A 14,149-nucleotide genomic window follows, 5' to 3' on the forward strand; every position below is an offset into this window, starting at 1 on the left:
TTAAGGAGTTAATAGGAGAGGATGCATTCTTCGAGCAACAGGTGTCTGTAGCTGTCATGAGTTGCTCATTAGAGGCAAGTAGCTACACTCCACAAGTGCTTAAAAACAGCCTGCTGAAGAAGGAAGTTAGAAGAACCTTTGATTTAACAGTATTAAGGAAGGAACATTGTTGCAACCAGTTGTAAGGACTTTGTACTCACCAATGGGGGGTGTTGAACCTTTTGTGTTCAGGAAACCTGCCTAAGAAGAACAATTTCTGTGCAGAGCAAGATAACAAGTGTCTTCTCTGGCAACAAATTTGGATACAGTAGCCCCAAGTGGTGAGGCTATTAAATACTTGTGCTGCTGCTGGAAGGGATTCCTCAGAGTATACAAAAGGTGAAACTCTCTCCTGTGAAGAAGACTGCTATAAGACCCTCCTACTAATCACCACTCCAGCCCTATGTTGAAGATGTAAGTGGTGCACAGCCTCTATTCTGGTTCTCTGCAGAAGGACATGTTTTACCTGCTAAGAATATATCCTACTAACATCCAGCCATGAACTCAAACCAGTGCTTGAGAGCTATTTCAAATATAGCACTTCAAATAGTGACTTCATAACACCTACCTATTAGGGACTGCTATTGAATTTTGTCCTGATGAGGAACTATTTGTTTGCCACTTATGAAAAGACTGTTCCTCTCTAGTTTGTTTAGAACCAGGAAACATCAGAGAGTGGAAGACAGCAATCTCGTTCCTTCATTTTATTTTGTATGGGCAACTCTGTACTGTGTGCATTTATTAGCCTCTCATGATACTTGGTTAGGGGAAATGGTGACTTGTTAATTAACTTTTTGGCTGAAGATGCACCTTATGGGCTCCAGAGATGTACCTTAACACCAATGATTTCCCTGGGAGGTTCCAGTTTTGGATTCATGCCTTCTCTTGTGATTGACATTGCGCTGGGTAGGGTACAGATTATCTTGTGCTAGCATTAAACAGGGTTAGCTGGCTGCTTTGATCAGGCTGAACCTTTCAGCACTTTTTGATATGACTGACCATGTCAGGGCCAGCCCACAACATTTTGGCACCTGAGGTGGGGACCTCAAATGCCACCCCCATGTCCCCTCACTTGGGCCAAAACTTTGAAAGATCTCAATTCTACCTTCTTCCTGTTCTACTCCTCTCATGGTACTGCTCTGCTACATACTCCAATAACGGAGAACTAACAACTTAAAATGCTTTGTTCAAAAATTTTAAGTAACACTTAACTTTCAAACGCCTGAACAGCAAATTTAAACTGTCATTTTTATGAATAAATAAAAATATCTGTTTGAATAATCAAAGTGGTGCCTTCCATGCCTTCTTGGTTGCAAAGATTTGAACTGCTTCCTGAAGGTCACAGTCTGGGCCAGCTTATGCTCTATTGAGATGGTTGCAAGGCCGACCAGCCTCTCCTGTGTCATTGTGGAGCATAGATGTGTTTTTATTAACTTCAGCTTGGAGAAGCTGCGTTCTCCACTGGCAACTGTTACAGGAAGTGTTAGAAGTATGCGCAGAGCAACAAAAGCATTTGGAAAGAGGGTGGTCATCTTAGTTGTGCACATATATTCCAGAACCACCTTTGGAGTTGATCCTGCTGAAATGTATCTTGAAAGGGCTTTCAGTTCATCACCTAAATCACTCTCATCAATATCGTGCATGTCATCATGTGTCAACACTGTCTCTAGTGCCCTGCATTTCTGGTGTAGGTCTTCAGGTATAGTGAGGAGTTTTGGAATATCATACAACATCACAAATATACTGCTGTGTTCCTTGAGCTGCATGAAACGTTCTTCAACTGACTGTATTGCACAATCTAGCACCTGGTTAAAGAGTTCAACTTTGAATTGTTGTTTGGGGTCTCTTATGGGATTATCCCGTGCCTCATAATCAAAATGTCGTCTTCGGTGACTCTTGTATTCTTGAATGGGTGGGAAAATAGCTTCAGTGTGAAGTTCCTCTGCCAACTTCTGTGCACTCTTCAGAGTGTTTTGAAATCTCTCATCTGACCGGTAAGACAGTAGGTATGACTTTGCTTTGTCCAGTTGTTCCATTGCTCCAGATATATTGAGGTCAACACCTTGGAGTCTCTTGCTTACAACATTTATTTCAAACAGTATGTCATGCCACAACACTAAGCCACACAGAAATTTGAAGTTATGTATGTTTCTGGTGATTTCATTTCCCTCTGCCACTGTTCTCCCATGAACAGTTCCTGTCATAGCATTATCCTCCATAATGGCAACTATGGCATCATCTATCTTCCCAATTTAGTGTTTGATAGGCTTTATCGCCTCCACTCAACTTTCCCATCGTGTGGCACTCAGTGGTTTCAGTGTCAGAGAGGATGTTCCCAGATGTTGCTTCAAAATTTGCCATTGATGTATTGATGGAGAGAAAAATACATAGATGCTTTGAATTACATTAAAAAATTCAGCAGCCTTACTAGAAGCTGATGCTGCATCACTGACCACAGAGTTCAATGAATGAGAACTGCATGGGACAAAAAGTTCGAGGGTTTAACTCTCCAATCCATGTCTGCACTCCTCTGTTCTTTCCTCTCATGTTGGCACCGTTATCGTAGCCCTGACCTCTCATGTCAGCTATCGCAATTCCCGTACCTTCCAGCTTTTTAAGAAGCACATTTGTCATACTAGCTCCTGTAGTATCAATGTCAATAAAGTCTAGAAAATGCTCTGACAGACACCATTGCAGGGACATTTTCACTAGGTTCTGTTACAAAACGCACCCTTAAAGTCATTTTTCCGTATGGCTGATGTCAGGTGTGCAGTCCAGAATAACAGAGTAATCTCTTGCTGACTTCAGATCTGCCACAATCTTCTGTTTGACTTTTGTTGCCAGGAACTGTATGATCTCATTTTGAATTGTTTTTCCAAGGTAGTAGTGTGTGTACATTTCTTGGGTGGCGATTGTTCTTAGATGCTCCTGGAGTACAGCATCAAACTCCGCCATCAGCTCCACAATTGTTTCCATTGTTGGCACGTACAACTGATCTGAAGTGGCACACAGTACCAGGTTTTGGGTAGCAAGCATTCTCTTAATGGCAATGAGCCTTTTCAGAACATTTTGCCAGTAAAGACTCTGATGCAATATTCTCTTGATGCTGATCATCAATGGTGGCCTTTAACCTGTGTCTCATCTCAAGTTCTTTCCACCTATAGAATGCTCTCTGGTGATTTGCTGCCTTCTCATGGCATGCCAGATTTTTCCAGTCCTTTGTTCCTGTAGAACCCAATGTGGCTGGAACACTAGACTGGAAGAGTTTGCAACAAAAACAGTATGTAGCCTTTTGAGTTTGAGTACATAAGCCATGGTCTCTCCACTTTGTCACCATTGGGGATTTCACGTCAGTAATATATTGGATGGAAACTTCTATTTTCATTGTTTTGGGGTACAGGAAGTTTTTCACTTGCTTGTGACTACAAGGAAGTCCCTCAGGCTACTGCTCAAGTGGGTCCACAGTCCTGGATCATCTAGACTTAAGGAACTAAACTCAGCAGCAGCTGTTTCTTGCACCTCCACCACACTCTTCTCTGATCTACACTTTTCTTCAGGAATGTGCATGGTTACATCCATTTGAGATGGAGATATGGATGCTGCAGTAGCTGCCAGGTCACCTGCACTCTGACTAAGTGGAAGATCAGGCATCTCCTTACCACTCACATCCTCACTGGGGCCGGAAGGCTCACCGTGAACACTTGTGTCTATGTATCTCAGGAGAGCTCCTTCCTGCTCAGATAGAAAAGCTTCCTTTGCTTGCTTTCTTTTTCTGAATGCTGCCCCACAGGGGTGTTTTCTTCTTTCACTCATGACTGCTGTTCTATACCAGCTATAGTGGCTCTCAACCCTCAACTGAAGGGGACAAATAAGCAGGCTAGTAGCAGGGCCTAAGTGAGGGAACATATCAGCATCTTAAGGGCCTAACTGGCTCCTACTTCAGTTGACTGCCTGTTCTCCTCAAGTGGATGCAGGGAAGTATCAGGAAACAGCTCCCTGAGAAGATGGTGTTAATCAGTCCAGGCTCCTGGGGGTGCTAGAGAGGTACATAAGAGGCTCCTCCTCCTCTTTCCCTGCAGCTCCTGCTGCTTTGTTATTCCCTCTCACCTTTTCTCCTGCCTGCCTGTTATGTCTCTTGTGTCCTCCTTCCTCTAGCATAGCACTCCACCATCTCTGTGCATCTAGAGCAGAGAGAATACATATGCACCAGCAGCAGACACCATTTTCTACACTCTGGGTCCTAGTGGCACCTCCCCGCAGTCTGGCACCTGAGGCGGCTGCCTCAGTTCGCCTCATGGTAAGGCCAGCCCTGGACCATGTGGTGGTATTTTGGTGATGAAGGGAAGTTTGTGTCTGGAATCACTCCCCAGTGGTTCTAGTTGTATCTTTCAATGTAGTAATGATAGACAACTCTCATTGGTGAGGGAGTTCAGATCCAGTAATCCATCAGTTCTCCTTCATCTCTCATGCTTCACAACATGTGAGCCTCAAGGCAAGGTCATTTCTCTCTATAAAATATGCCTATGTGGAGCCTAGACTAGACAGTCCCTCTTTGTCTTAAAGTATCCACCTGTGAGACAGACGGTATAGACAGGCAGTAGTCTGCATTTAAACACTATGTCACTTAGTTCTGTACAGGATGGTCTTCATGACATGATGCTTCAAACATCAGCATTTTTCAGCAACGTGTCTATGGATAGTGAGAGCTGAATTGGTGGTAGCATTGATGGGAAAAATCAGGGAAAACTTCTTAGTGTACACATTAGGGTAAATGCTGCTGCAACAAAATGGGGATTGAGGGGCCCAGAGAGGGAGAGAAGACTAACCATGTAGGAATACTCTGTTTCTGGCTGCTTAAATCTAACTTCTATTTTGATCCTGAAAATCACTTTAAAAACAAAAACTTATTGTACACACCCCTGCATACTTCAGGAATGCTCAAAAGCAAAATCAGGCAGAACAATGTGGTTCTTACTATCAGAGTTAGACCTTTGCCACAAAGAAGAGACAACTTGACACACGATCACAGCTAAATGTTAATGCCTGTCAGAGGATGCTGATTTCAGTGATTACTGTTACCGCATTTGCTTTTTCAGGAGGTACACACAGCTTTCTCTTTGTGTACAAAAGGTAACTTTTGGGGAGGTCTGAGAGGGCAAGTAATGAACTGGCTAAATAAATCACTTACATTAATTTGATCCACAGTGAAGTGTGTGCACTCAAAATTAGACCAGCTTGTAGGTGGGAGTGAATAGCTTGGAGGCACAGATGACTGAATTGGGCACAGAATGACACAGTAACTGCAGCCTGTACTCTACACCTTTGAACTAGTTAATGACCTATGCACCCAAAATTATTGAAACCTCTTTCTGCTGGGGCATGATCTCATTGAAGTCAATGGAAGCAGGCCCACAGATCTCTGGACGCTCCTAACCAATGCGTTCCCAACATTTAGCATTTTGGTGGAATAACCCAATGTGGCTAAGGGAGACCACCTCAGACAATACTAGAATCCAGACTCCTCAACATGTTGGAAGAGTGAAAAATGTCATGTTTTGGGTCTAAATCCTGTCCATCTACCCAAGTGGAAGTAAAGGAGGATGGACTGTCTCGTGGATAGGGTGCTGGCCTGGGACTTGGGAGACCTAAGATGAATTCCATGCTCCATCACAGACTTCTCTCCATTTGTAAAATGGGGATAATAGTACTTTCCTGTCTCCCAGGCACTGAGGATAAATGCATCAGACAATGAGGTGCTCAGATCATACAGTAATGGGAGCTATATAAACACCTTAGATAGCAAATGGAAGGCATACTAGAACAGACATGATACATTTAATAATGCATACTACCCAGATAGTTGACAATGCTTCAGAGGAAGGCATATAACCACTACAGTGCACCTACATGTCTACAGCCACATGCAGAGGATTCTTCCTAACTGTAACAATGTGGTCTGTCCCCTTTAAGGGGTGGTAGGCCCAGGAGCCTGCCAAACCCCTGTGCCAAAGTAAACCTCTTTAAAGGTAAGTGTTTCATCAGAATGGGGGCCAGGTGTTTTAATAAAATGCCTACAATTATTAGCAGATAAAAAGATTGGGTGGGGGAGGCTGGAGAGAGGTTCCCTGGAGCAGAACCTGTACCCTGATAAAGGTAAGCTAGGGAAGCCAGTGAGGACTACAGCCAGGGCCGGTACCAGGCACCCAAGCACATGCTTGGGGCGGCACCTGGTAAGGGGCAGCGGGGGGAGCGCGGCGCAGCATTCCGCGGGAGGGGGCCGCTCCGGCGGCGCGGCGCTGGGGGGGCGGGCTCCGGTTGCGCGGGACTCGGCGAAGGGGCGGCGCGGGCGCGGCGCTGGAAGGGGGTTCTGGCGGCGGGGGGCGGGGCGGGCTCCGGCGGCGCGGTACTCAGCGGGGAGGGGCGTCGCGGGCGCGGCGCTGGAGGGGGGTTCCGGCGGCACTTGGCAGGGGGCGGGCTCCAGCGGCGGGGGGTGTCGCGGGGCTCGGCGCTCGGGAGGGGGGTTCCGGCGCGCGGCGCTCGGCAAAGGGGCGGCATGGGGGGACGGCGCTCTGGGGGGGTTTCTGGCGGCGCTCGGCTGTGGGGGGGGCCTGGGGGGCGGCGCTTTCTTTTGCTGTTTGGGGCAGCAAAAAAGCTAGAGCCGGCCCTGACTACAGCACAGTCCCGGAGGGGGGGGGGGGGCGGGGGGGGAGAGGCTGTGATAATTTTATCTCAAGGCAGAAGGAAGTTTGGGCTGAGAAGGAGGTGCGGGGAAGGAGAAACAGGACAACTTGAGGGGCAGAAAGACTGATTATTTAGGATTTCCAGGTCTGGGAACTCATGGCAGAGGGTGGGTGTAAGTTCTTCCTAGGCTACCATCCAGGTAGAGAGTGCAGCAACAGCTGCTACTAAGAGGAGGTAGACTGAACTAACCAGAGCCCAGGAGGGCTGGAATTTGAGCCTGGGAATAGAAAGCCAAAACCTATTATGTGACCAGCACAGGTCCAAGATGGAAGACTGATGTTTTTCTTTAGACTTTGATTACCTCAGAAGGGTTGGACTTAGCCAGAAGGCCAAGCCACCTCAGAAATTGAGTCACTGAAAACCCAGGATGGAAATTGAGGCAGGTTGACTGCAGTGCCACACCACACGGGGGTCTGCTCTGGAACTACACCCTGCTATCTTAACCCCATTTTATACCCTGGGGCAGGCCTGCACAACTCGTAAAGCGGCGAGGGCCATATTACTGCAAAGAAAACAGCTAACCCCCCCAGCACTGCCGAACCTCACTCCCAGCACCATCGAGCCTCCCTGAAACACAACAACACCACCCCCAACGCCGCCTGCCCCATGGAAACAAGCCCCCCCCCCCCCCCCAGCACCACCTGCCCTGCGGAAACAAACCCTCCTTCCCCAATGCTGCCCCACCAAAACAGCGGTATTGAACCTTGGTAATACGTTATAGCGGGCCCCTAAGGTAGTATAATTAAGGTAAAAGAAAAATGTCTTTTTGCTAGAAGTAGACTAAGATCTCCCCCCCCCCCCCCCCCCCGCTTCGTAATCAATTGCCCTGTTGAATGAATGAGGTGTGAATGAGGAAGAGGTGGAAGGCAGGCACTTCCAGACAGCTGCAACCGTTGGAGAGGGGATGGGAGCCAGACCAGATCAATAGAACAGGTCAGCCACCAACTCGCCGCTCGCCTCCTCAGCCCCCCACTCCCGCTGCCGGCTCACCTGCCCCTCCGCCACTGTCCACCCACTCGCCTCCTCAGCCACCGGTTCACCTGACCCCCGCCATTGCCTGCCCACTCGCCTCCCCCACCACTGGCTCACCTGCCCCCCTGCCACTGCCTGCCCACTAGCCTCCTCAGCCCCCCCTTCCCCCACTGCTGGCTCATCTGCCCCTCCCCCCCGCCACTGCCCGCCCACCCGCTCGCCTCCTCAGCCGCCGGCTCACCTGCCCCCCTCCACTGCCTGCCCGCTCACCTCCTCAGTCCCCCCCGCTCGCCTACTCACCCCCCACCACAGCCCGCCTGCTCGCCTCCTCCCCCGCCTCTGGCTCACCTGCCCCCCCGCTACAGCCCGCCTGCTCGCCTCCTCAGCCCCACTTGCCTACTCACCCCCCGTGGGCCGCACAGTGAGCCCACGCAGGCCGCATGCAGGCCGCATGCGGCCCCCGGGCTGAATGTTGTGCAGGCCTGCCCTGGGGGATTCATGAACCACCGTAACTGTTATCCTACTCTCTATAATTGCAGATGCTGCTGTTTTACGTAAAATGTGAAATCTCCCTTTTAATCCCTATAGAATGGATACATGGAGATCCTTGCATTGAAACAAATACAGCTACTTTTCAATGGAATGATTAATATCTTCACATATACAAAAAGATCAGCATCTCACATTCACATAACAGCACTCTGTTCAACAGTCATGAGTGATGGTGTGAGAACTATCATATTTTTAATATCCTGACTGAACATTGCACAGTGGAGGAGGGTTGTGTGTACGTATGTGTGGGGGTGTATGAATTGGATATCAATGCTGAATATTCCAGTAAGCTGCGTATCCATGGAGATGTAGCCTCAGGGCCATCCCTAGCTATTTTGGTGCCCTACGCAGCCCCCCCCAGGCCTCCAGGGTTGGGGGGGCTGGCCACTTCCTGAGGGAAGTGGAGTGACCCAGACTCAGCCTCCTCTGCTCCCCTGGCTTGGGGGAAAGAGGGCACTGCCCCCCCAGCACTCCCCGGTGGCATGGCTGGGAGCCAGGGGAGTGGAACAGGCTGGGGCCGGGTCGCTCTACTTACCGGTGAGTGCAGGCCCGACTGCTTCAAGAGTCCTCAGGGGGGTGGGGAAGAGGCGGAGCAGGGGTGGGGGCCCTGGGGAAGAGCAGGAGCAGGGACTGGATCAGCACGCAGCTGGACAGGGCATCAGGAAATTTGGGGCACCAAATTTCCTGGTGCCCTACACACCTGCATACTTGCGAATGGGTAAGGATGGTCCTGTGTAGCCTGTCCAAATTGCTTTACTGATTCCTTTTGCTTAGCTTTGTAGAAGAAATTTTACAGGTTAATAAACAGACATTATTTAGACTGAATGTGACAATCCTTTCTCACTTTTAAAATAACAGGTGCAGGACACACATTTGATGCAGCCTTTGAGAAGGTTGCTTTACAGGTTTGCTCTTGGGATATGCCCATTATCACCAGAAGGTGTCATACTGCTACCATATCAAAAGTGGAGTGATACCAAAATTCAAAGAAGGCTAATGCAGCTGTGTTTTGTAAGTGGTTTCCTCCCCTTTACTGATCAAGCTGTGCCTCAGGGAAGGGTGTTACTGGCAGTGGTACTGGGAATTCTACCCCCTCCCCCCGTTTTTTTGTTTGTTTGTTTGTTTGTTTGGAATATAGTCTTTCTTCCCAGGACCTGTTGTACTGATACAGCTACTGACTCATCTGTTAAGGGAACAGGGCAAAAGCTTCTGTAAGCTAGGCTTTGCCATTAGTAACCCTACTCTACAGCTGAGGGTGCCCTAAGAAAGGAGTGACAATTCCTTTGCTGCTGTTTTAGAGTCTCAGGTTTTGTCACAGCCTCTTCTAGTTTTGTTCTGCTGCTCATTGGTCTTCTAACAGCTTCATCATGCATGCATGGTATCCCCATCATGTAACTGCTGTGAGACCTGTCTTAAAAGACCATCCCAAATTATCCCCAGCTATACTGAATGCATCTTCCTTCCCCTTGCATCCCAAAGAGTGCGCCATCCAGCTGGTGCTGGAGCCTTCCATCTCAGAGTATGCAATGTAAGCCTGATTGCCTGCTGCTGGAGAGGCATGTCCTTGGCTTTCTCAGTGAGGAAGAAATACAGCTCTTTTGTTATTGCCGCTCTCGAACATGTTGCCTACATCTGCACACAGGCATTGAAGTGACAACTGGGCCTTGTCCACCCTAGGGTCACTTTAAAAAAAATCCCCTGAGTTCAGCTACACTGCTGTGAACAATGTTGGGATGCCTATATGGATGGGCTGCTGCAGTTTCTGAACATATTGATTAGAGCTGGTCTGAACTGGGTTACTGGACACAGTGGTAAAAATACTCCAGGTGTGTCTGTTACCTACCCTCTAGGGGATCTGTAGCAGCAGAGAATACGGTACCTCAATTTCCCATTGTAGAAGAAACCAAAGGAGAATTCTGAGTCATAATGCTTCCCATGGAAGATTAGAGCTTTCAGTTCTGTGAGCAATACTTTATTGGCATTACAAGTGTTGCCAGAAAAAGAAAAGAAACAAACAATTTTAAGGACAGAACTCTCATGAGGTTTGTCAGTACTACATTACAGCAGGCACGGGGGCCTTCAGCGTGGGTTTGTGTCTTTATTTTTATTCCTGTCTCTACGAGTCATGCCTGCCTCACTCACCAGTGCTAAGGTTCTCCCTGCCCTCTGACTCACCCTTTTGCTCTCTATCAGGAGGGTATTTCATGTCAGTGCTTTTTGCATCAAAGCTGATTTCTGCCTGTTCCCCCATCCAACTAATTAACCCATAATCCTTGTGTCCCTCCTCACCACAACCCATACCCTGGCAATGTGTCCCTCCTTTCAGGAGGAAGGTACGTGTACCCCTTCATAATACTACCTCCTCCTCTGCTATCTTGTGTGTCTGGCAATGCCTCTGTGGCTAATGCCCCCTACCCTTTGCACATTTCCTAGTCAAGAGGCTGGTGCTTGGTCCCTGCTCCCCCTCCTGGGCTGGCTAGTACCCTGTGTGCACCCACCCCCCGGCTGGCACGCTGTGTGGTGCCCCCCTCTCCCTGCCTGGTAGGTATCCTGTATGTCCCTCCCACCCCTGCCTGCCTAGCTCATATGTGTTTCCCCCCTTGGCTAGTGGGTACCCTGTGCACCTCACCCCTGCCTGCTCCCACTTGGCTGGCTGGTACAACCCTTCTCAGCTAGCTGGTATTCTGTGCATCTCCCCCTCCCCCCTCAGTCCACTCCCATGGTTGGCTGGTACCCTGTGCATCTCCCCTGCTCTGGCTGACTGGTACCCTGTGTGCCCCCCTGCCCCCCGGGCTGGCTCGTACCCTGTGCATCTTCCCCACACAGACATACACTCTTATCATGGCTGGCTTGTACCCTGTACCCGCCCCCTCCCACACTCCCTATGGCTGCCTGGTACCCTGTGCATCTCCCCCCCCTGCCCAACTCCCCATGACTGGCTGGCACCCTGTGCATCACGCCCCCACACACACTCTCCATGGCTCGCCCCGGATGGCTGGCACCCTGTACATTCCCCCCTTCCCGTGGCTGGCTGGTACCCTATGCAGCGCTCCTCCCCTTCCCCTACAGCTGGCGCAGCACGTGCTCCTGCCCCTCCCCGGGCCGCGTGTCTCCGCCAGGGACCGGCGGTGGCAGGAAGGCGGGACTGGGGCGTCACATGAGCGGCCGCCTCTCCTGGCGGCTGGGGGAACAGACCGCGCCGGACCCTGTGCGGGAGGCGGCCCGGGGCTACATCAGCCCCGTCCCCCTGGGACCACCCCCCTCCCCGACTCACCTGCGGCGGGCACATCCAGGTAACCCTAACTCCCCTCCCCCCCCCCCCATAGCGCAGCGGGCAGGCTCACCTGGGCCCGTCCCGCCCCTAGCTCTGCGCGGGGCAGCCTGGTAACCTGCCCGGCTCTGCCCCTCCCCCCCGCCTGTGTCCTGTGGGAAGCCCAGAGATGGGGGCCTCACCTGGGCCCTACCTGTGTCCCCCGGGGGAAACCCAGGTGAACCCTCACCCGAGCCGAGCCCTGCCCCTCCTCCTGGCTGGGCCCTGGGTGAAACCCAGGTGGGCCCACATCTGGGCTCTGCCCCTCCCCCCTGGCTGCGGCCCTGGATGAAACCCAGGTGGGCCCACACCTGGGCTCTGCCCTCCCCCCTGCCTGTGTCCTGGGTGAAACCCAGGTGTGCTCTCACCTGGGGTAGGCCTTCTCCTCTGCCTGTGTCCTGGGTGAAACTCAGGTGGGCCCACACCTGGGCTCTGCCCCTCCCCCCAGCTGGGCCCTGGGGAAAACCCAGGTGGGCCCACAGTTGCACCCTCCCCCCAAACTCTGTGACCTGGCCTAGATGAAGCCCAGAGGGGCCTCTCACCTTCCACCCAATGTGCCCCAGAGGAAGCCAGGTTAACCTCCCCTCCTCCTACTATGCCCCAGAGTGCTCTAATTGTAGTGACTAAGTAATACCTCACCTGAGGCTTCCTCTCCTCCAGTCTGCTACAGATTAGCCAGGTAACTCCTTACTTTGGGGTTCTCTCTGGTGATTCCTCCACCAGGACTGTCATTACTACCTCATCTGGGGACAGCTCTTCCACATACACACACACACACACCTCTCAGCCTTGGATGCTGAATGGGGGTAGTCATGTATCTAAGGTGACCAGACAGCATATGTGAAAAATTGGGATTGGGGGGAGGGGGGGGGTAATAGGAGCCTATATAAGAAAAAGACCCAAAAATCAGAACTGTTCCTATAAAATCAGGACATCTGGTCACCCTATATGTACCTCTCATCTAGGGCCTTCACCCCCTTGAATTCTGCAATAGAGCAGCTGGGTAAACCCTCACTTGAAGGCCTTCTTCCCTGTACCCTTGACCCGTGCACCAGGATGGCCACATAACTCCTCACATGTTTTATCCCTGCCCCTGAACTCTTCACCAGGGCAGCCAAGTATATCCTTATCCATGTATTTCATTTCACCTATCACCTGCCCCTTTTCTTGACCCAGCACTGGAGTGGCCAGGTGATTCTTCACCTGAGGGCCTTCTCCCCCAACCTGACTTCACCTAGGGACTACTCTTGCACTGGAATTGCCACGTAACCTCTTAGCTGGGGGCTTCCTTCTCCCAGCAACTTGTTCAATTATGTATGATCAGTGAACCCCATACCTTGGGACTTTCTTTCTTTTGACCTGTGCATTGGGATAGCCAGGTTGCCCCTCAGCTGGGGACACCCTCCCCCCTGCTTTTTCTCCAGCTTATGTACCAGGGCAACTAGGTAACCTCTTATTTAGGGCTTCCTTCTATCTCTCTACCCAGTCCTGTTCCTGAGTCGGTGCATCAGTGACTCATTTGAAACCAGGTTCACTTAGGCCTGTAATTAATTGGGTGATTTTTGAACCTTTCAGTCACTGTTCAGTGCTGTAAGGCTGATATTCAGATCATAGGTACAACTGTCTTCAACATTTGTTATTAGAGATTGTAAGCTCCTTGGGGTATAGGAACCATCTTTTTGTTGTGTTTGTATGGCACCTGGCACAATGGGGTCTGGGTCCATGGCGCAGGCCCCAGGCTCTGCCACAGTGTAGATAAATAGTGATGGACTGTTACCTGTGAATAAATGATTCAAGGCAACTTGATCAAGTTCTTTATGCTGATAGGCGAAAGTTACTTTTCTGATGTGAACAACCATCTTCAGTCATTTGTAAGTCTGGTATTGCCAGATGTCTAAATATGAAGAAGGTAGGAGAGAGAGGAGTTTGTGTAGGAGCAAAGTTTCATTCTACCAAGTAAATTGCTAATATTTATTTGCATTTTTGTTTAGGAAAACTGAATGAAATACAACCAAATGGACTCCTCAAAGCTCTTGCTTTGATCTGCTGAGTTTGAGGGAAATCATACTGAGGATCTGGTATCTGCATCTGTAACCTCTAACTTCTCAGTGCTATGGAACAAAGTGAGGGCGAGCAGGTGCCCCAGCCAGAGAGTCATGAGGACAGCAAGAGCAATGTGAAATCCTTGCCTGGGGGAGCTGTCCATGTCTGGGAAGAAATAAAAAAACATGCAGTTACAGATGACTATAAGCTCTCCAAACGGGTGCTAGGCTTGGGTGTTAATGGCAAAGTACTGGAGTGTTTTAACAAGGTGACAGAGCAGAAATGCGCTTTAAAGGTATGTAGACTTTTTCTTGTATACATTTTTTGAGGCCAAAGCTCATCTCTCAAAATCCCATAGAAGGCCATGTTTTCTGTGGATGCCTAAGTAAAGCAGAGATGGATGCATTAGAGATTCTTGGATATGCAGAGAGACAGTCTAGTGTAACAGTATGTTGGTCCAAACTCAAGAGGTCTTTTTCAGACCGTTCCTGA

At 50.0% G+C, this 14,149-nt stretch overlaps 1 protein-coding gene across 2 annotated transcripts in view; it reads left to right on the forward strand.

The window, feature by feature from the left end:
• The first annotated feature begins 11,375 nt into the window (after positions 1–11,375).
• MAPKAPK3 (MAPK activated protein kinase 3) overlaps positions 11,376–14,149 on the forward strand; it is a 78,119-nt gene continuing 75,345 nt past the window's right edge. The window contains exons 1-2 of one of the 2 annotated variants that reach the window (XM_024108781.3): positions 11,376–11,597; positions 13,606–13,952. In XM_024108781.3, coding sequence (XP_023964549.1) covers positions 13,728–13,952 — 225 coding nt within the window. In that variant the 5' untranslated portion in view covers positions 11,376–11,597; positions 13,606–13,727. Of the gene's footprint in view, positions 11,598–12,275; positions 12,294–13,605; positions 13,953–14,149 lie in introns of those variants that run through there. The other variant, XM_065551335.1, reaches the window with a different exon arrangement.

The sequence above is a fragment of the Chrysemys picta genome, chromosome 7, assembly GCF_011386835.1.
Source record: "Chrysemys picta bellii isolate R12L10 chromosome 7, ASM1138683v2, whole genome shotgun sequence".
In the NCBI taxonomy this organism is placed as follows: domain Eukaryota; kingdom Metazoa; phylum Chordata; order Testudines; family Emydidae; genus Chrysemys; species Chrysemys picta.